General features: G+C 37.6%; 1 protein-coding gene across 1 annotated transcript in view; it reads left to right on the top strand.

Moving 5' to 3' along the window:
* The first annotated feature begins 501 nt into the window (after positions 1-501).
* The window catches only part of jph1b (junctophilin 1b), a 99335-nt gene continuing 75958 nt past the window's right edge, over positions 502-23878 (top strand). Inside the window, exons 1-2 of the mRNA XM_052023066.1 lie at positions 502-974; positions 13363-14122. Of these exons, the coding sequence (XP_051879026.1) occupies positions 596-974; positions 13363-14122 (1139 nt within the window). The 5' untranslated portion in view covers positions 502-595. The remainder of the gene's footprint in view (positions 975-13362; positions 14123-23878) is intronic.

The raw sequence follows: 23878 nt of genomic DNA, 5'->3' as shown, positions 1-23878 counted from the left end.
CTGTGCCACGTCTCTATTCACTGGGCCCATCTCTTCCCAGTTTTTTCAGTCCCCGTTTCCACTATCCCCCATGAGATGTTGCCCATCTCATACCCCTACTACTCCAGTCCCAGTACCCAATCACTATACCCGTCCCCCACCCCCCATAGTGTGTGTATGCCCTCTCCCCAGTCTCTTGTCCATTTCTCCCCGGTCCCCTTGCCCACCCCCTCCCAATCTCCACTACCTGTGCCCAACTCCCTATTTCCTCTCAACCCAGTCTCCAGCCCGTTTCGGCCTCTTCCCCTCCCTATTGTCTCCAGTCCATGAGCCCGCCCCTCTCCCCAGATTAAATCCCCGTGCCCGCCCCTCTCCCCGGACTTTCAGCCCCTGCGCCCGCCTTCTCTCCGGTCTCTCCAGTCGCTGACGAGCCCGCCTCCTCCGCCAATCTCTCCAGTTAAAGTCAGTGATCCCGCCTCGCTAGCGTTCTCTCTAGTCAGACGCCGCTCGCACTTTCTTTTGCACACACGCTGGTTTCCTGCCCCCCTGCCCGCTTTTTGCTGCCCCCGAGCCCCGTTTTTCGGTCGGTCTGCGATCCGGTCGCACCGTTTCATGCATGACTGGAGGAAGGTTCGACTTCGACGATGGCGGGAGTTACTGCGGCGGCTGGGAAGACGGCAAAGCCCATGGTCACGGCATCTGCACGGGGCCGAAGGGTCAGGGCGAGTACAGCGGCTCCTGGGCGCACGGGTTCGAGGTGGTGGGAGTCTACACCTGGCCGAGCGGCAACACCTACCAGGGCTACTGGAGCCAGGGCAAGCGCCACGGGCTGGGGGTAGAGACCAAGGGGCGCTGGTGTTACCGCGGAGAGTGGACCCATGGCTTCAAGGGCAGGTACGGGCTCCGCCAGAGTCTCAGTAGCCCGGCTAGGTACGAGGGCACATGGAGCAACGGGCTGCAGGATGGATACGGTGTGGAGACGTATGGAGACGGCGGTGAGTACGGGCCTGGCCGCCGGTCCCGGGGCAACTTCACCCACAGGAGGACTGGGGCAATAAACGCATAGATTCGCTCTGAAGCAGGCTTAAATGAACACCTGGATTTCATTCACGCCCTTAACATGTTGCATTCTGTGCTAATGTAGTCAAAAAAAATATCATATTCGGGGAAATAGTAGCTTGTTTAACCCCCTTAAATCCGTGCGTTTGTGTCGCCGCCCGCGCTCGGCTCACACCGGGTGTGAAGACACACTAATACACCACACATACCGAGTGTGAACAACCACATTCGCTCAACACACACACACACGCCGGGTGTGAACACCCACAGGTACACCACACGCCGAGTGTGAGCACCCACACGCGGTGTGTGTACCGGAGGTGAACCTACTCGCGCCGTGAAAACTTCGCCCCTTCCACTTCATCGGCTGTCAGGCACGGCCATCGACAACGATAACACAGCTCAGGCCGATTGGATTGACAGGGCTGAACCGTGGAGAATGTTCAAACGGCTCGGTGAGGTACGGGAGCGGCCACTGTAGGGGGAGGTGGTGCCTCTGGTCACTGGCACCTGTGGTGACATGTTTGGGACGTGTTCACCATTTAAGAATAGTTTATCTGTTACACACGTCTGAAAGAGGGAGGTTTATATTGAGGAAGGAGCTTTTTCATGCCGCCCAAGCGAACGCATAACGCTAGAATAATTTGGGTTTTTTAATCCAACCTTCAACCGCAATGGAGTATGCCAAAATATTGAAGTCGTTTCTTGAGGATTCTGCCGGTTTTATGTAGACAACGTGGTGAAATGGGTAGACTGATGTCCAAAATGGTCTATATAGTATCCACTGAGCCCAAGAGGTTGAATTTAGGAATAGAAATGTTTCCTTTTTATTCTCCTCAATGGAACCATGGTGCAGAACATAAGAAGTAAGAACTGGAGGAGTCCATACAGCCCTTGACCACATTTCTTTGGAAAGTAGTACATTTTGAGGCAACCATGAAAGGGGCAGTCAAATGCTGTAACAGATGTCGACATCCATGTAAACCATCTATAGTAACAGCTGAATAGAAGGATAGGGGACTGAATGTATGTGGTGACCAATCGCTTCTAATTGAAGTGCAGCAAATATGAGTGAAGAGCGAACGGTCTATTCACTTTATCGTCAACACTGTAGCATAAAAATTAATGTAACAGACATGGAATATTAACATTAATGGATTCCAGTTAATTACTAATCATGGATTTATATTTGTTTACAAAGAAGCAGATGTGATTTTTAAATCTCAAAACCTGTTCTCAGTTTTCATGGAAAAATAAATATTTAATGAAATTATTTCTTCTTGTTGCAAAATTACTAAAATATAGTGTATTGGGTTTGGACATTTAATTTTCTTTTAACGTTTTTATTCAGTAACACTGTATTATGTTATTGTGCTTCCATTGTCTTGCCCAGTCTTCCCTGGTAGTATCTACTATGACCCCTCTTGGTCCACTCCTGGCAGCTGGATCCTTCACTTATCACCATGTGTAAGAAATGTTGCACAAAATGAGGTGTTGTTACAGGTTATGAAACGGCATTACAAATTTACTGAATCAGTGTTGCCACTGTATTGGTTTAACCTGTAGACAGCCATAGTTCTTTTTTGACATTTCATATACGCGTAATGATTATTACAAACAGCATTTTTGCTGGAGTGATTCCAAAAGAGAGAGTACTTGCAGTATTGAATTCCTGTATACAATTACAATGGAATATTACAGGAAAGCAAGCCAAAATTGTCCACATTTACCTTCAAACAGTATCTTCAGTTGTCACCATAAAGAGATCGGTTATAAAACTGCAGTGACTTTAAATAGCTTCCCAGGTAAATTCTTGTAATAGTACATTATTGTACTTCATTCTCAGACGATTTTCAGACATATGTATTGTGGAAAGGTAATGTGGTAATAGTGATAATTCTTTGTGATTAATGTACTACATATGGTAGTTGTAGTAAAATGCACAGTTTGAATAGAGCATATGTGTATGAAAATGCTGTGTTGTGTACAAAAACATGGTTGGGACCATTATTTAATTTCCATTTCAAAGGCAAGAAAGACACTTGGCTATAACAACATTTAAATTGTTAATTTGTCTGCAGTCAGGATCAAGGTGTCCCATACGACTCAACAATTAAATGCATTGCCCATGATGTTTTGAACCATGCAAAACAGAATGTCTGGGCTGTTTTCAGTTAACTTAACCGAGTTAGATTTTAGTATAAGTGATACAATATGCCTCTGTGTTCTTCAGTTAAGGAGCAAAGGAGAAAATATCTATTCCTAAATTATATCTTGAAATGCCGGATGGAAATTTCATATATTCAAACCAGAATCAGCATGTTTAGTTTGGTCTAGTAGACTGCTGGCAGTGGTTGCCTGAGCTTAATAGAGGGAATATCAACCATGTTTTGGAGGGATGATGATGTCCATGGAAGTGCAACATGAGCCTCTGTCTATAGGAGGGCCGAGAAAATGGGAAAAATATCTAAAATAGAATTGTAGGGATTTCTTTTTTGAAACCCTAAGTTAGAGAAGTCATCAGTGATGGGAAATAAAAGACCATGTTGGCTCGACACTTTTTTAAGAAGGCTAATTAAATATGCAGTACAACTGTCAGAATGAAGCCCCACAACACACGGTTCATCTCAACTTGGATCTTCCAAAAGGACCAGTTTAAATCATGCTGTTCTTTCAGGTACTGACATTTTTTTTTTAAAAAGTTAACATATCAGTGGCTTTTAAATGTAAATATTGTACAATAAAATTGTGAACATTGTTCATTTGGATGTGGACATTAATCTGTTTTGTCACCCACCCACTAATGGAAAGGACTGGAGTCTATTGAGGTGGTTGAGAGTAATCAGATCATCAACTAAAAATAGTTTTCTAACTTACCAACCCATGTCATCATTGACCAAAATACCCAACCTGGGAGCAGAGGACTGAGTATGACATTTAAAAGCACTCTCGAGCATAATATATATAACAGCAGAGCAAAATTAACTAAGGATTTAAGTGGTTACTGCATTGAATCAAAAGACTGCATGGAACTGTATATGAACAATATTGAAAATAATTAGCAAGACTGTTTTCTTACATAAAATTTGATTTTGGAAAGTTGACAAGGGATTCTGTTATTTAAATGTAGTACTTGCATTATGAAACTAAAGAAATTCACTGTCCAAGGAAGCAGGTTTGATCTGGAAATCAACTTAAATGTTCTGGTCCTGCTGTGACAAAGGAAAAACTTTTTTTGTATATTGTCCATGAAAGTTTGTGAGGTTCTGTTCGCTTTGATTCTTCACAGATTTCAGACCAGGATTAAAATTAAGAGCACATCTCAATCCTATTAGAGTTTTGCATCATTGAGAATTTGAATTGATTGGTATTTTGAAATGCTATGATCAATTTTGTCATTATTCTTGCATGTTAATTTGTATATTCCCATTGGGATCAAGGACTATGTTATAGCAAAGTATTATTTTTAAAAAATCCATTCACTGAAGGTTAGATCTTGAAGCTTACAACCAACAGAATATATTTTTGGTATGGTATGATGCAGATTTTTAATTCCGTCGTAAATTTTCCCCCTTTGATGGAGGTCGGCATGATGTTGACGAGTTGATTTTTTACTATAGAGAGGGTTTTGAATAGGCACAAATTCACGTTGCATGCCCTTGCCGACCATAAAATTCTTTCCATAGGTTGTTTGGTAATCCAGTCCTTAAAACAAATGAATATATTTGTCTTAGTTAGTCTCAAGCAATGCTAAAAAATCAATGTTGCCATGGAAACAGGATTTCTTTGGTTTAGACTACATGTTTTAAATGGGTTGAATTTTAGGAAACAATTTTTTGGGGGGAGAATTTCAGTTTAAAGGACAGATTTTTGATTGTATTATATTTTTATTATAAATAAAGATTACCGTCAGCAAAAATACATTTTGGACGCAATACCTCGATAAAATAAAATGACTGATTAATTCTCAGTTAGGCAAACAACTGAGAAGTTTATGTACAGTAATTAAGATCATAATAAAAAGAAATTTAGTTGTTATAATGCAGGCTGCTATTTTATATTCTGCAAAAATAAGTTTCAGTGGTCAAGACAAATCTGAAAATTCAAAATGAGGCTTTGCACTAAATCACCATGTATTGGAAATAACCTGTTAACTCCATTTATGCTTCTAATTTCTCCAAATTAATAGTAAAATACCGATTTGTTGCAACATATAAATCAGGCTTAAACTAACAACTTAAAGATCTAGAAAGATGTAAAATTGTTTAAACTGTTTTCTAAATTTACTCTTAAAAAAAAATACAGTAATTTAATCCCATTTTCTCCAGAGAAGCAAGGTTATCTTGTCAAAGATGGTTTTCCAGGCACTTGGTAAATTTAGCTCACCGTGACTGAGTGGAGCTCCAAAGCCTATGTCAGGTGAATTAAAGAAATTAGCAGCAGGCTGAACTACCTCTGGACATAGATATGTGATCAAAATAAGAACAGGATAATATCCTATGTTTGCAGTCTTTATCAAAGGAGTCTGCAGATCTTCCTCCATACAAAGGGCAAATAGGAGAATTTCACCCCCATATCTTCTGTTGCCTTAAAACAATACTTAGCAAATTGTATCTCTTTCTGTATCTGGTTGTGATACAGCTTCACCTTAATTAGCAACAAGTACTCATGTATAGGGCCTTTAATGTATTAAAATAACACACTTGGCAAGGGCATGTACAGAGACCAAATCAAAAAAAATGAATGCATGCTGGAATTGTCAATGGCTTGATCAAAGTGGTGGATTTTGGCTAAGATCTTCAAGAAGGAGAGGGAGATGGAGATAGTGTTGTGGCGGGTTTTCCAACATGTGGAATACCAGAGGATATGAGATATGGCTGTCAGTTTATGGCCCTGGAGAATAGAAGTCATGGCTGCCAGTGTGGGATCCTGGAGAATAGAAGTCATGGCTGCCAGTGTGGGATCCTGGAGAATAGAAGTCATGGCTGTCAGTGTGGGATCCTGGAGAATTAAAGGCATGGCTGTCAGTAGTGTCTGGGGTGATGAAAATGAGAATTAAAGTTTCAACAACAAATATGCTGAGGTTGGAATGGAGGAATCAAAGTATGTTATTGTGGTGGAGATATGGAGCTGGTGTTTGGGTGTGAAAAGGGCAGCAATGTTATAAATAGAGTACCAGAGTAATGTATGGAGTTAGTGAGGGACCGAGGAAAATGCCAGCAATCTTTCCAACATTGTAGGAAACTATGGCTCATCCAAGAGTGGATGTTGTGGAAGCAGTTTAGCAATAGATGGGGGGTGTAGTTGGCATGCACATGGGGGCATGTTTTTTTGAATAAACCACCAACGTGTGAATGAGAATGAAAAGGAAGCTGAAAGTAGATCTTTGGGATTGCAGAGAGTACAACATGAGATTTTGGATGCCATCGTAAATCCAGTCAAAGTCTGCAAAGAAATTGGTAAAATTTGATACTGGATAGATCCATTTCTATTGTAACCAATTTGTGCATTTTTATTTTACTTTTCTGCCACTTGTATACTATTACGCATTCATCTGTGGCAGATCAAAAACAACAGTGAATGCCTCTTCTCGGGTGTCACAGGAGCTTCAGATTCTGAGATGACATTTTTCTAGGTGATTTGTTCCACTTAGTCAGCATCTGCTTAAAGGCTTGAGGAGTCTCACTGATTTTTGATGCATTAGGTTTATAGTGTCTTTTATTGTGATGTTTGTGACCATTTGAGCTCTTTTAATATAATTCAGCTTTTAGTAAATCTTATGAGTTCTTATCGTCAGGATTTTTGCATAGTTACATTTTCTTTGCTTTGCCATCCTATTAATCTCATTTCATATAAGCATATAGTATGCTTTTTTGCCGTAGCTGTACTATTACTTTGATGCCATTTTTTTTAAATTAGAAATATTTTGAAATTTTTTTACACCAACATTTGTATAGGTTGTGAATTTTTGGCCGTAAGGCATTATGCATATAAGAAGCCTAACATTTTTTTCAGGAACCTTTCCCCCAGACTTGGAAGGTATGAAATCAGTAAGCCAATTGTAATGAAAGCTAATTCTACAGCCATGGGCGTAAAAGTTTTTGGCATTGCAATCATTTAAAAATATAGCAGAAACCATATAAACTATGGACATTCACGTACAACAGAGAAGTTACACCAACATTTGTATAGGTAGGTTGGGAATTTTTGGCCGTGAGGCATTATGCATATAAGAAGCCTAACCTTTTTTTCAGGAATTTTTCCCCCAAAATTGGAAGGTGTGAAAACTGTTAGTACCAGGCTAACTGCATTCAGAACGGGTTAGCCAGCATTACTGGTCCTGAAACGACTGTTGAAAGCAACCACCAAAAACCCATTTAGCAGAGAAAATATACTGAAAGTTATGGAACAATTCCAAAGACTGTTACCAGTCTCCATTCAGCCCTGTGCCAGTCAAGTCAATTTTGATTTCATTTGTATTTTTATGACCGTTTAAAATGCATGATGAAATTTAAAAAGCAAAAGCTAATTTTATTCACTTTCCTGCTCAAGTTCTGTTTGTCTTTCCCATCATTTTGAGCAACATTCTTCGGCTAATGGGACAGACATAGCAATCCCACTCCGAAGTGTTTATCAATGTCACTTTGTAACCAGATGTACAGTCTAGCAGGTGTTCCTCATTGATTTTCTTTGATTCTGTATAATGCAACTCCCTGACAACAAAAAATAGAACCAACTAATTCTATGTATGATTATGCTTCCATCTATTATTTTAATACTATCATTATAGTTCATGATATCATCCATCACAAATGGAAGATCTGAGTATGTAACATGACACATTGCGTGAAATAGGACGACATTTTCAGTTATGTTTTCATAATAAATGTTCCTATGGAATTTCAGATACAGAAGTAACTTTGATTCCTAATGAAGAACTTAACTATATTGAACGGGTACTTTGGAAAGTAATCATGAATATCACCATGAGATAAAATTTGATACCAACTGCAGTTTCGGTGCCATGTGCAGAAAACTTCTACAGTCTGTTTAGCAGGTTATTACTAATTTCATCAAGATGCACCACAGTATATTTTACAGAAATAACAGGAAGTATAATGCAAGCAATATTTACAGTGAGGAAAATATTCGTCAACAAAGACCATGCTTAAACAGTCAACTTCATTGTTGTACAGCATGCTCATATAACAAAAATGCAAGAAGATGGAATTTCCTTGCAGCATTGAAATGACTGAGACCTTTTAAGAGTTAGCTTGAATTACAAAAGTGAACTGTAAAGATTAGTACGTTGATTTCTGATCATATTCCTTCGAGCTGAGCTTCAAATGTCCACTCATCAGCTCCATACTCATAGTACCCATAATCACGTACAAGTAGGTAAGCGCACAAAATCGGAGAGGCAGTCACTTAGAGCTATTCTGCCAACATGCTCAGGTCACCTCAAATAAAAATATAAAAGCTGGAAATCCTCATCAGGTTAGGCAGCATTGCTGAAGGGAAAGGTAGAGTTAGTTTTACAAGTTGATGACCTTTCCTCTTTGTGTCACCTACCTGCTGTTAATGTCACCGGCAGAGTAGAAAGTTCCTTTCCAGTTTTTATTTCTAATTAATCTTATGAAATCTCAAAAAGTTTAGATAAATTTGATCCAAAGAAGTTTTTTTTTTGTCATCTGCAGAATTCAGTTTAGGGAGACCTATTCATGAAATAAAAAAAGTTCTGCATTTTTAAATTTTCTTTTATTAACGAGTAAGTAAGCATGCAGAACAGTTAACAGGCATGGATGGTAGAACAAAAACAATTGTTTTCGAGAAGAAATTGGACAAATTGCTATGGAATTCAGTGTTAGAAGTGCAACATGAGGATACTGTGGATAAATTGGCTACATGGGTGAATGTTTTTCTGCCTATAAGTGTTACTGTGTTATAAATAGCTAAAACTTAAAATGTTCATATTTAAAAAATATTCCGAAATGTGCATAAAAGATAACCAACAGCAACTTATTGGCTTGGAACTTTGTGGGCAAATTAAAGCAGCTCTATGCAAGTGCCACTGAGATCCAGATTTCCACATCTGGAGGAGTGAACATAAAAGTTGCACTTCCTGACCCTTTGGAGTTCATTGCTAGACAGCAAAGTTGAGGTAATTCTTCAGAACATATCTGGAGAGAAGTCTGAAGCAGGAATAATATTTCATTTGAATTGGGTGGACCATTGCAAGTGGGTGAGGTAAATATTAGTTAAATTACAATTTTCAGAATAAATTGAATTTAGTTAAGTGTTTTAATTGTTTCTTAATGTTTAAATTTAAATACTTGTTTAATTTATAAAAAAATATATTTGAATGTTCTAAGGAATTCTGAAAACTTCAGTAGGTAGGTGAGATGCCCAGCTAAGTTGGAGAGTGTGACTTGGCCATTAGTTTGTAAGCTTTTCCTTTGTGGGCAGGGCTTGTTCTAAGCCCCACCCTCTTTTCCCCACCTCTGCTTCCTCATCCTCTCCTCACAGGGCCTCTCTGTGGGCAGTCAAGCTGGCACCTGACAGGAAATTGACACTGGATCCACAAAATGTAATTTCAGACTTGCCATGTGGTTGAGTGGCCTTGGAAAGTGGCTCATATTTTTCTGGAAATTCTGGGCCATTCAAACGCCCAAAGATCCTTCATGGGAGCATATTTAACAAGATGAACTTAGGGCTGATGACTCAAAACCTGGTTAAAGACATATGTTTTAAGGAGGATCTTGAAGCAAAAGAGTTGTAGAGAGGCAGAGAAGTTTAGTGAAGCAATTACAGAGATTAAGGGCATGGCAGCTGAAGACCAGAATTGGAAGAGTGCCTATATTTCAGAGGGTTTAGGTTTCAGATAATGGGAGGGACAAGATCAAAGAGCAATCAAAAAGCAAATATGAGAATTATTAAGATCTATATATTGCTGGACTGAAAGTTATCATAGAGCATCGGGGTGACGGATGATTTGGACAGTGTAAATTAGGATAAGAGCAACAGAATTTTAGGTGAACTGTTTTGTCCATTGGAATAATCAAAGTAACAGTGAGAGGCATTAAGGTTTCAATAGAGGCCTGATTTAAAATGGGTAAAGACTATCAATTGTATGTCTCGAAAGAAAAGTACCCTGATGAATAGAGAATACATAAGTCTCCAAGATCTCAGATAGGCCTGGAAGGATTTAATTTTTAACTTAACTATGTGAAGTTGCTCCAGAAACCAATGACGGTGGATTTTGATTTCCTTCCATAATTGGAGGAAATGTATGCTGGTCTTGAACTGGAAACCAAGAAAGGAGTGTGTTGAATTAGAGTTAGTGCAGGTGTTGAGAGAAGAGCTGTTGAATATGGGCTGAAAGTAGATTAATCATTATCTTTATTGTAGGATATCATAGAGTCATAGACTTGTCTGGCACTGAAATGGGTTCTTTAGTTCACCATGTCCACACCAACTTTTTTGCCCATTGACGTTAATCCTATTTGCCCACACTAGGTCTGTATCCTTCTGTGCCTTGCCTAATTAAGTATCTATCTAAATTACTCTTAAACATAGTGCTTGTATCCGACTCCACCATCTCCTTTGGTAATGAGTTCCAGATATCAACCACTTCCTGTGTAAAACAAAACCTTTCCCCTCAAATCCCCTTTGAAACTCCTACTCACTTTAAACCTGTACCCTCATGTTTTTGACACTCCTACCATGGGGAAAAGGATTCTATCTGTCCGATCTATGCCTCTTCTAATTTTATATACCTCTAACGAATCACCCCCAGTTTCCTTCATTCCAGGGAAAACCAGCCTATCCAGTCTCTCCCCACAACTAAAGTCCTCCAATCTAGGCAACATCCTGGTGAAGCTCCTCTGCACTCTCTCCAGCGTATCCACATCCTTCCTTTAGTGTGGTGACCAGAGCTGTACACAATACTCAAAGCTTTCAACGTACCCTCATATGTCTCTCAGTGTTAGAAATTGGAATTAAAATGTGAAGAGCTTCCTTTGGCAGGTACTACTCTGGTATGATGTCCCTTGTCTCTCTGGCTGCCTGCCATATGTCTTACCCAACTTACTTTCCTCATTAATGTGAAATAATTCCACTATTCAGATCATCCGATCGTATTTTATGCACAGCCTATTACATAATGGTTTCCATGGAGCTTGATGGAACTGCAGAACATTCTGCAATGTAAAATGATCTTTCCTTATAATCTAATATTAATACAAAAATTAAACTGAAATTATGAAGTAATTTTAAATAATAAATATCCCAAAACTCCAGTTTGTTTAAAGGGTTTGTTTTTCAGTTACAGTAATAATCAGTTCTAAGGAAATGGTTAACTACAAGTTGGCTCAGCTGACTGTAGTAAATCATTGGATCATCTTTGTTCAATGTTAAAGGACAATCACAAGTAGATCAGTAACAAAATTGTGGATTATTCCTGAGGCTGGTGAATGTAAATCTAGGAATAACCCAAAGAAACAATTGCTTGTTTGTTCATTGGCACCCTTAAGAGTTTTCCTTGTTGCTAATGTTGATAATTTTTTTTAAAAGATACGATAAAAACTTCTCCAAAACTTTGTTTTGGCTACAATCTCTTTGCACAGTAAAACATAATCTGCTCAGGTATAAAAAGAAATAAATTATTTCATTTAAGTGTTCAGCATTTCAGAATGGCAAACAATAATTTTATCAGAGTGTGCCTCCATTCCATGTTGTTCTAACCAATGTGATGAGTTACTGTGCAGCTTTGTGATCAAATTAATTTTCTTGCGGTGTTGCTGTAATTCAATCTGACAGATTCACAAGAATTGGTTAAAAAATGGGCCGTGGAGTGATCACATCACTTTTTGTGTTTCATTTTGGCACTGCTGAAGATCACAATCTGAAACACAGTAATATTTAAAATGTCATTGGTTCCTTCCTCAAGCTTTTGCCAAAACTAACATAGTACTTGAACATCCATTACATTTTTCTAATAAAATAAAAAAAATAGAAAAACGTGTTTCTTTTACCAAGTTGCTTTAATATCCATAATATGCCAAATATTTAACAAAGGTATAATTAAAGAAAATAGGATCACATGTATGTTCACTTAAATACAAAACTTAATATTCTCCAATATGGAAGAGGAATGGTCAGATTTTGTTTCTGAAGTGGTTAATGTATATTAGAGCAGTTCTAATATATAATATCTTTTTGGTTTAATGAATAACTTTGCAGAAAGAGGACAGACAAGAATTTTAAGTGTGGCTTCAAATTGAGATTTAGAATGATTCTGAAATCTTAATGCTGCATACTCTTTGCATAATATCTATGAAAGTCAAAGGTACCGTTTTAACAATTTTTGAACTTTACCCTTTTTGGGTATATGTTTTAAAATATTGTAATATATCTGATTGAATTCCTGGAGCAGCTTATTTCACAGGTTATGCTAAATTGATTTAGTCAGCACAGTCAAGGTTGCCTAGATTACAGAACTCCAACAGAGCATTGCTGCTAGCTTTTAGTTCCTCCTGCCACCAACCAATTGAATTGTATCTTGCTGCATCCTTTGACGAGATGCAGCTGATTTCTGCCAATGAGGTAGATACTCCTGTGGAACATCGCTGAAAATGTGATAAAGGGATGAATTTCAAGTTAGTAGCAATTGACATTTTGGTAGTTTTATGCACTTAGAGATAAATATAGCAAGTCATCTGATAATTACTAAACAGCTACATCACCTAAAAAAAATCAGCAACCCAGATTACAGTATACCACTTAGATTTTAATCATGCCTATATTTACAGATTTGGATTTCATCCCTTTATTTTGAATTGTTATTTAAGAATATATTCTGTAATGTTTTAGTATTTGTATTCTCTATGCAATCCTATCAGTAGCATGACAACAAAATCAAAACATTCATGCAATATTCTTGACACAGATCAATTTGGTTTGTAACTGTGATAATTATCATAAAATATAAATCTACAGTTCTTCAGTTTGGTATTTAGTGGTCACAACGAATCATGTAATTGATTTTAGAAGCAAGCAAAGAGCAATCAGAATAGAGTAGTTATTAAATAGATTATAATTTTCTATTGACATACTAAACATTAAATGTTGATACTTCCTAGTTTCAAATTTCAGTTTGATTTTTTTCACAAGACTTCATACATTTGCCAAGAATAGATTTTGATGGGCAAAAATGACTGAATTACCAGAAACCAGGCCTTAAATGTCTATTGCATTTTCTATTGGGTATTTTAAAATCTGAGTTTAAGTGCACATTGTAATTCCTTTTTAATCCATGTTCTGAAGGAACGTACCAGGGACAATGGGCTGGAGGAATGCGTCACGGATATGGTGCACGCCAGAGTGTGCCATTTGGAATGGCCACGGTCATCCGTTCGCCACTACGCACCTCGCTAGCATCTCTTCGAAGCGAACAGAGCAATGGCACAATTCTACATGATATTGCTGCTGACAGTCCAGCTGGGACAAGAGGTGGGTTTGTCCTCACCTTTCACAGTGATACAGAATTAATGACTGGTAAGAAAAAGGGCTTTTTCAGAAGAGGATCGCTGCTGGGAAATCTAAAGCTCAAAAGATCTGAGTCCAAGTCCTCTCTGGCTAGCAAACGCAGCTCTGCTCGGAGTGAAGCATCAATGAGTAGAATAAGTTCAGCCAATAGTGATGCTAATTCGACAATCAGTTTTGGAGAAGGTGATTCTGAATATTTACCGGTAGAAGATCATGTTGATGCTACTACAACTGAATCGTATATGGGGGAATGGAAAAATGATAAACGCAGTGGGTTTGGTGTAAGTGAGCGCTCAAATGGTATGAAGTATGAGGGAGAATGGTTGAATAATCAGAGGAATGGTTATGGATGTACTACCTTTCCTGATGGCACAAAAGAAGAGGGAAAATATAAAAATAACATTTTGGTTCGAGGAAAGAAAAAGCACCTTATACCCATTAGAACCAGCAAAATTAAAGAAAAAGTGGAGAGAGCAATAGAAGGAGCACATCGAGCCGCAGCAATTGCCAGAACAAAGGTGGATATAGCAGCTTCAAGGTGAGTAATCATACAGTGTAGGTTTGCTGTGCTCTGACTAACTTCTGAAGGTATTTTGAACGTTATTAACATGACCATAATCTGAAAATATTTTTAAAATTTGCATTTAAGATAAAAAATACAATGAGATCTGGCTCTTACAACATTTGTGTTGTTCTCTCAGTGTAAATATTTAATGAAGGAATGCAGATTTAGAAAATATGATGAACACTTTTGTTTTTGAATTTCTATCTCTTTTAAAATGGGTGACTCAATAATTACATCTCCTCAGCCTGAGGCCACATATTTCAGAGATTCTACTTTTCTGGTTTCTAAGTATATTGTTCTTTAACTGAAATTAACCCATGAAGAACTAATCTTCCTTTGCATTATTCAAAATGTTTTCTGCTTTCAGGACTTGCTGTGAACTCTTACACATTGGCTAATCAAACTATTTTAAGCTACGAGTGAGAATAGCAATGGATATCTCCACTTCTTGCCCATAAAACAATGTTGCTTCTGTTGAGCAACTTTTTTTTCTTGCCTGACCCGTAGCTGAAATTCTTAATTTATACATTTGGAAAATTACAAATGTATTACAAAGTTAAATTGGAGAATTGTGTAAAATATTGATCATATTATACAAATATACCATGGCAAAAATTGTGCAGCAGCCATAGGTTTGTAACTGTTAATATCAAACAATTTTAAGGAAGATCTTTAAAGCCATTTGCACGTGCTTCTGTCCTAGTAAATTAAGGGCTTTGTATTATGTGCTCCTGGAGGTTTGGGACTTCAGCTATTTGTAGGTTTCATAACTTAACTGATGACAAAGAAGTGCTATTTATCACTATAGCTTGCAAGTATTCCATCAAGTGATGCAACGCATTATTGCCTCTAATCTCTAATTTAGTTGTGCCTGGCTACCTTCACATTGCAACATAATGATGCCCTGTGATATTTTGTCATACTTATGTTGCTTCCTTTCCTCAATAAAATCATGACATATATAATAGTTGTACTTCTCGCTTTGCCCATTGGACCAATGATCTTATTCCTGGAATAATTGAAATGAAAAATGCATTATTTTTACCAGATATAAATATAGTATTTTGATACAAGTATTGAGACTAATAGAAGACTCGGATGACTAAAGCATTTAATGGTTAAATAGTGATAGAAGAGAATTCAGAACAAGACAGTGTAACCTTCAAAATTAGAACTTGATTTTTACAGTGATGTCAGAAGCGCCTCTTATAAGTAACCTCATTGAGAATTGGAATTGCTGGAAAAGCTATGGAAGGGTTTTGTTCAGTAATGGTATTAAGAGCTACAGAACCAGCAAGTTGTACGTTATCTAATTGAATGGTGGAACAAGCTTAAGGTGCTAAATATCCTCTCCTAACCCCAATGTTCCCAATATTGTGACTTCTGGTTTTAATGTGAAGTTCTTAAAAAAAAATTGCAGTGCTCCTTCTTCCTAAGGAGCTTCCTAAGAGAACCTCCTGGAGGTGAAGTCATTGAATATTTTCAAGACAAAAGTAGACCGATATTTGTAAATGGAGTTAAGGAGTATTGGGAAGAGAGTGGGAAAGTGGTGTTGAGGCCAACTTTAAATCAGTTATGATCTCGCTGAATGGTGGAGGAGGCTCGAGGGACCAATTGGCCCTGTTCTGTTCCTGTTTCTTACCTTCTTATTGATGCAACATTTAGCCGTCTCTGAAGTGCCTGTGTCATGTGACGAAAAATGTAAGATAACAATAACAGGACCATCAATTTGTAAATCTTTAGAACTTTGAAATATGGGTCCTAGATTACACAGTGGGCTTCTTTATCATAGTTATTATCATTTGTTGTTTGCAGATAATTTACATTTCTTATTTTTTGCTTGCTTGCCTATAATAAGTACAGCAACAGTTCAGTCCTCATCAGTCACATAATTTTCTGTGAATTATCAGATATATTTATAATTACAATATTATGTGGTTTAAAAATTGTACTGACAGTCTATAAGCAAATTTTCTGATTTGTTGAGAATATTTAAAAAGCAATTTTTTACCTGGGATTGTTAATGTAACAATTTTATAGATTAACTGCAGCAATATTTTTTACCTGGTACAAAATGTGTGGCATTTTCTACCATACACAATATGTGCTTCCTTTACTTCATGTACACAATAATAGCTATCCCTATTTCACAATGTCCCAACTTCATATGACAGATCTCTGACATTCCATGGCATGAATCCCAATTCAGCATCAAAGCCCCACTTTGGCTTGAGAATCCTTTTAAATTAATCTATCATATCAATTCCAGTGCATTAGTTACCGCAGGGAGTTACTGAACTTGCTTGAGCTTATCAAAAATCCAAACATGCAGCTAAACCATATTCTGCTGGTATAGTTCCTAAATTTGAATGAAATTCCTTCTTCAACAGTTATAACAATTTATATGTCAGATAGGAATAATCCAAATATTAGATGCTTAAAAAAGAACTTTATTGATGAGCAATATGTTCACTATAAAATACAATCCTTCTTGTTCTAAAAGAAGATGTTGCAATATATTCAGTCAGAATTGAGTTGCAGTGGGTTCTTACTTTTGCTCAATTGCATAAGCACTTAAAAGCTGTTACATTAGAAGCATACATCAATGTCATTTTGTTTTCTTCCTTTCTGCCCATCACTCCCAAACCCCAGATATCTCACACCAAGCACTCTGCCAGGATTAAAGTGGATTGTAAATACCTCTTAAGTAGATGGCAAAGCTAGGCTGAAATGCCACAACCTTACAATTTCATTATCTCTGAGGGGAAATGTATGACTTTTTATAACCTTTTATTATGCTGATGTTGAAAATGGGAATATGTTTTATTGGATCTGTTTTCAAATTAATATTCTCAAAAATATTAGTTAATTATATTAGGGTGAATTTGCAATGCAACAGATGTTGATGGAATACAGAATGCTGAATCCACCCACCACCACCTCATGGTGGTTGCTAACGTCTTTGCAAGAGTGGGAAGATCTCCAAAAAGAACTTAATTAAGTATAGCACTCAGTTATTTGTTTGGAATGGTTCAAGGCTGACTTTTCTGGGGAGAGAATTCTGTAATGCCTATAACATGAAAGTAAAGACAAAGGAGCAGAGCCCTGTGTTGCTAGGTTTCTATCTCCTTTAAATTGCCAAAGGTGAATAGGGCCCCACCACAGGAGGCAGAACAAATCTTGTACTCGCAGAAGGCAAAGTTGAAATGTAGTCAGGCAAGAGGTTATGTTCCTGGCTGCCTAGCCCCACGTGGCCATAGTTCCATGATTGCACACCCAGCTGCAGAAGCTGATGGGTGCCCTTGGACTATTGGCTCTTGGGGAAGAAAGCAGCATTGCTTAAGGAAGCACCATATGCCCTTAGTGGCCAGCCCAATGATCTGAAGCACAGAGGCTTTTCAAGTACTGTGGCCTGAGAATTAGACCACGCCAGCCAATTCTGCCTTCCTAAGCCACTCAGGTTTGTGGCTTTGGCTAATTTTCCAGCCCAACTTCCTTGTACACACAATGGTGTATGTTCTGCAGGCTTGAAATGCTATGAAGCCCAATTATTATGATTATGATATCCTCATTATGATTCTTCGTCAGTTTATGTTTTAATCAAATGGAATCAAGGTGCTGTACTTGCGAATTAGACCCTTATACACAATGTAAAGGTTTATACTTGTCAAGTGAGCACTCAGTTGAGGGACTGAAGTGGAATCACTTGCATACCAATGTGTATGAGTGCAAAATGATGCACTTAAGGAGAAACAGTATTAGGAGGGAAATATAATCTGAACAGTTCTTGTTTAAATAGGGAGAGCAAAGCAGTCTAGGGCATTCACAGTCACAAATGGTCAGCAGGATAGGTTGCTGAAGAGCTTAATAAAATACACGTGGTATTTTGCTCTGTAAATAGGTGGCCTTGACTACAAAAAAACTGAAGTGATGCTAAATATTTAAAAATTGGAAATGAAGTATTATGGTACAATTCTGGACACCACACATAAGATAGGATGGTTAATTGTTGGAATTGTATAAAAATTGGAGCTCAGAAACTGGCCATTTGGACTATGTGTGTGTATTTAAGTTCCACATGAATTTCCCATCACACTGTTTACTTCATCTCCCTCATCAACTGATCCTTCTATTATTTTCACTCCTATGTGCTTGTGGCTTTCTCTCAAATTTGTCTGTTATTTGTAGTGGTGAGCTTCACATTTCTTTTAAGCAGAAACTGATGATATTTGCCAATAATGTAGCATTTATTGATGATAATTGTTTTTACCCTAATGGAAACAACATCTCCACATCTGCTTCCTAAAACACAAAATTTTAAAGACCAGTAGCAGGGTATCTCTTAGTCTTTAAAGAAAAGCATCCCTGCCCAGATGGCCTTTCTTCACAATTGTACCATCTCATTTCTGATGTCATCCTTCAATGTTCTCTTTGTAAGATGGAGACCTGAACTATGCATTGTACTCTGTGTGATCACAGCAAGGTGCTTTCTAGTGTAAACAACTTCTCTGCTTTTGAAATCCATTTCTTTGTAAATAAACTCTAGTGCTTTGTTTGCAGTTTTGTAGTTCTGTCAGCTTTGTGTTATGTGTAACATTTTGTACATCTGTGATCCTAAATCCCTTTGTGTTTCTTCTCTGCTTAGATTCTCTCCTTCCTGCGTGGCTCATTTATTTAAAACTTTTTATTCCTGATACCAAATGCACACCCCCTTTTATAAAAATTCTATTTCCTTACCTATACTGCTTTCACAGTCTTGCTCAGTACCTACTATGCCTTCCACTTGGTGCCATATATTTAGATTGTGATAATATGCTTCCAATTTCCAAATTCAAATAATTTGTGTAAATGGAGCACCTCTTACCATCCTCTGCTATTCTGAATAACTGTCTTTGCCTTCTATTTTTTCTCTTCTAACAGCTTATTATGCAGTCTGCTACTTGACCCCAGATTCCACGTGCTCTAACCTTGAAATCTTGAGTATACCATAAGTACCTAAACCTTTTGAAAGTCCGTATTCACAGGCTGAGAGGGCCCTAATGCTGATGCTCATTATTGTTGCTTCACACTTTTAAAAGATACATGAGTTAATGGTGCCCCTTCAAAAATCTCTTCACATAAGAACACATGAAAATAGGAACAGGTGTAAGCCACTCACTCCCTCAAACATGCCTTGCAATTTAGCAAACAATCAGTGTCTCCAAGAGTGTTTAAAGTGCAAGGGATATGACATAAAATTTGAAGTCAGCCAGATATATGGTAGAGGATCAATTGCAGCTTTTCTGACATGGAAAATGTTTGGCACTTTTTTTGGGTGCCATCTTGCACATTGCTTACTGCATCCGTGTAGCAAAATAACAGATTTTGAGTAGGACAGGGTTCCTATGAGATTTCAGAAAAATAAGTATTAGTGAATAAATGGAAGAAAGTTTTCCGTGTACACAACTACTTACACTCAATCCCTGATCCAGTTTTCTTCATGAGCTAATGTCTTCATTGGGACTGGGGGTGGCAAGAAGAGGGGTGTAAAAAGCTGCTTCATAGTGCATTCTCTTATCATTAATTTTGTAGATGAAATGAATTAGTTCAAGAAAATAGACTTTGGAGTTCTGTGTATTAAAAGACTGCAGTTGGAAGCATACCATCATCGATCCCAGTGCTGTTATTTCTAATCATTGTACTGCACATTAGAGATGCTTAATAGGTCTCTTCCTTTGGATACTGAATCCAACTACAGATACCCTAAGACTACAAATTCTGCTATTTATTGGTGTAATCTACCACCCTTTGATAAGAGTAGACTAATGGGCTCAAAAATCATATTTTTATTATCATTTGTTACAATATTTCTAAAAATATTTTTAACATTTTAAATCTAAAAGCCTCAAATGGGCATCAATTTAATCTAACTTATCAGATAGTTTAAAATTGAAATACTCGAGACCTGTAAAATTCTGTAAAAATTTCAGTTTGTATCTTTGTAATTAGTTTAACATACAGATTACAGCAAACAGAATAGCGATTCAGTTCTAGAAATGTAATGAACTATTTTGTTGCTAATCTAGACTTTTTAAATCTTGGGTAACTTAGATGCCCAAGAGATCACAGTAGTTTTTGTATTCTGCATGGAAATGTCCTTCCTTGTGTTACAAAATGGAACCTACTGACAATAATTATAATATGACTCGTGCAAAGTATATCTACTGATATGGTCATGTTATAGGAACATTCTAAGTATGATTGAAATGCCCAGCTTTTTTTTTATAAATTGTATTGACAGCTGACCAGAATTAGAGGTTAATTTTATCATGTGATTTTCATGGTCAGATGTGTGAATAGAAGTCTTAAAATGGTAGTAGTAATCAAGAGGTTTTTTTGTACTGAATTTTGTTGCAGTGACTTGTAAAACGAATATAGTATGCTATACACAAAATCTATTATTAAAGTTGGGTGGAATGCCTTAACTAAACAGTGGATTTTAATAGTGTTCTGGAGTGCATTTTATTACTTTTACTGAGTCAGAAACAAATTATTCATATGGCATTGTTACATTCTGCCCCTCTGTTCACAAACTACAACTTGCCATTTCATTAACATTGTGCTTCCAAAGTTAAACCATACTTTTTTTTAAGTGTCATCCTGGCATACAGGCTAGGCTTATTTTGAAGATAACTGTTTGTAACTATCCAGTGTTCTATTTGCATGCAAGAATGTTACTATAATAATTTGAAATGAAAAGGCAATTGGAAACCTGAATACTGAACTGTATTTGGTATTTACTATGAGCGTTCTGCACCATCATAATTTAACAGAAAATAAGTCCAGAGTTCCATTATGTACTGTTTATGTTTTAAAAAAAAATACATTATTGGTGGAATGATGGCAGGCCAAGGAAATTCCCATTTGCTGGCCTAGATTTTGCAGTAAAATATAGCCAAAATCGCATCAGTGTGTACCATCATTAAACATTGGACAGTAATTTCTATTTGTCGCACATGTGTAGTTACATGTGGAAATTAGGAAGTCGCTGTTCACGTTGTTCAGTCTCCACAGAATCTGGTGTACTACTGCCTCAAAGGGATCTGCTGTTGAAATGTTTTTGTCTGATACCCACTGACTTGCCAAAAATGTTCTCTTCTCATGTCAACAGGATGATGATGTCTTAATTACTGGCAAACGACTTCTGGTACTGAAAATGAACTTCTTTTTTCCATGTAATTTCATCCCCACTGATTTTTATTATTGTTGGAGATGAAAAAGAATGCTTTTCTAATTTTATTTTACTTTTTTGTGTCATTTGCATCATCGGGTCCTGCAGCATGGAAATGGCCTTTTAGTCAGCATGGACGTGATGGGCCATCGAGTATTTATCTAAACTAATCTTGTTTTCCAGACTCGGCCCGTGGCCTGCTATGCTTACATTTGAAACAAAAAGGCAATGGAAAACTGAATACTGAACTGTATTTGGTATTTACTCAGAGCTGTGTCTGCACCATGTGACTGTTGTGAGAATACTTGCTTCCAACAGCCATCGGGCAGTGTATTTCCTATTTCAACCTCATCCTAGATGGAAAAAGAATTTTCCTCAAATCTACTGTAAGTCCCCATCCCTCACCTTAAACCAATGCCCTCTGACTATAGACACCTTATGCTAAGGGGAAAGGTTTCTCGTGATCTGGCCTATCCTGTATCCCTCATAATTTTGTAGACCTCAATCAAGTCCCCCCTCACCCTTCTTCACTCCAGAAAACAACCCCAGCCTATCCAGTCTCTCCTCATGGCTGAAATACAAATTTTAGTGAATCTTCTCGACACCCACTCCAGTATAATCACATCCTTTCTAAAGTGTGGTGACCAGAATTGCACAGAGTCTTCCAGCTGTGGTCTAACTAATGATTGATGTCGTTATATCATATTCTCTCTGCTCTTATATTCTTTGCCCTGGCCAACGAAGGCAAGTATCCCATATGCCTTCTTAACCACCTTATCTACCTGTGCTACTGCCTTCAGGGATCCTTGGACATGTACATTACAGTTCCTCCATTCCTCAGTACATTCTACCATTCATTGTGTATACCCTTTCATTAGTAGTCCTGCAAAAACGCATCACCTCATATTTTTCAGGATTAAATTCCATCTGCCATTGCTGTGTCCATCTTTTCAACTTGTCACTATTGTTTCTGTAGCCAAGGGACTACCCTCCTTGCTGTCAACAACACTGCTACCAATTTTCTTACCATCGGTGAACTTACTAACCATACTATTTCTATATTTGATATTGAATTAACTATTTCCAGTAGCACATCCTCATTTGTGCTATATGTCGATCTTTAAGAATTCTTCATTTTGACAGGTTAAGGTTGTTTTCCCCATTCGTTCACCTTCCAGGTTCCTTTGGAGGATATGGTGCTGAAATGGATTATCAATTGCCTCCCAGCAGAAGTCTAAATAGATGCAAGCTGGTGCTGCTTTTCACCACTGACTGCAATATTCAGGCTATAATTTTTCTATTCCCTTGGTCCAATAGACCATTTAAACCAATGCAAGACAATGAAATTAGCTAACTTTCCTTTAGCACTGACTGCCTACAATAACCTCCCTACCTTTGGTTGGCATAATGCTTTAGGAGGCAATGATTGTACAATGAACCATGTAATCTAAAAGCACTCAAAATATCTGTTGCTCTTGAATACTGAGAACATTTTATTTTTGCTTCTCTGTTTTAAGGTCACACCGTAACTATTTTCTAGGTATTAAATGGGTACCTGAGAGTTCAACATAGCAGGCAGTGTGCACATCATCATTCCATGTCAGGCATGCTTTGCTCCTTTTGTTTGTAATGGCTTCTCCACAATGCACACCTGAAAAACGGCATATACCTATGACTAACTGTCAAATACACAGTGCTACCATTCTTGGTAAACAACCTAACAGGATTACTGAATACTGCCACTGGACACCAAAGTTTCAATGATTCACTCAACTTTATATAGGTGTAAAGAGGAGGATATCTCCACCATGTTCCACATTAAATCTGTTCCTTCCGGTCACCTGCCAGATTCTGGTGCATCTGATTTCTACGCCTAAAGAAAGTTGACAGGGAATTTAATTTGGGATTTCTGCCACTTTTTGTCTTTATAAGGAAAGCAAAGTTCCATATCCTTGGCATTAGGTTTTGTAACAGTGGTTATGTTTATAATTTGTAAGCAATCTGAACATGCTCACTTGTGGCTAGTGTAATGGACTTGGTAAAGTCCATTGAATGAAAGTGAACAGGTGCTGAGATTGGAGATATAACTTCAATTTTGACGCAAGATTGTACTTCCATATTCTATCAGACTATCTGCCACAAAGTTCTAATATTGCCAAAGCTCTTTATTGCATACAGTTGTGTCGTTTAGTTGGTTTCGATTTCTGCATTTGCCTCTTTGTGAATACAATCTTCTCCATCTTGAAACCCATTGCTAACATCTAGCCTTTTCCAAAGTCTTGCCCTGTAGGTTACAATTAAGTTAGAACTAAAGGACTTTGGAAGGACATTCCAGATGCATGATTCTGATTATTTCAATTAATGCGAGAAGACTTGCATTGATGTTGAAGTAACTGTTATAAATAATGTCTCAAAACGGTTGTTTAATTAACTGTAGACCTATTAAATGTTTACTGTGTTTGGTTGAAGGTGAACTTTCTGTAGTGCAATTAACAACCCTATAATATTTAAATGTTGGT

This window comes from Pristis pectinata, chromosome 9, assembly GCF_009764475.1.
Source record: "Pristis pectinata isolate sPriPec2 chromosome 9, sPriPec2.1.pri, whole genome shotgun sequence".
In the NCBI taxonomy this organism is placed as follows: domain Eukaryota; kingdom Metazoa; phylum Chordata; class Chondrichthyes; order Rhinopristiformes; family Pristidae; genus Pristis; species Pristis pectinata.
Note: the sequence above shows the minus strand (reverse complement) of the source record. Positions and strands in the feature narration are given on the sequence as shown.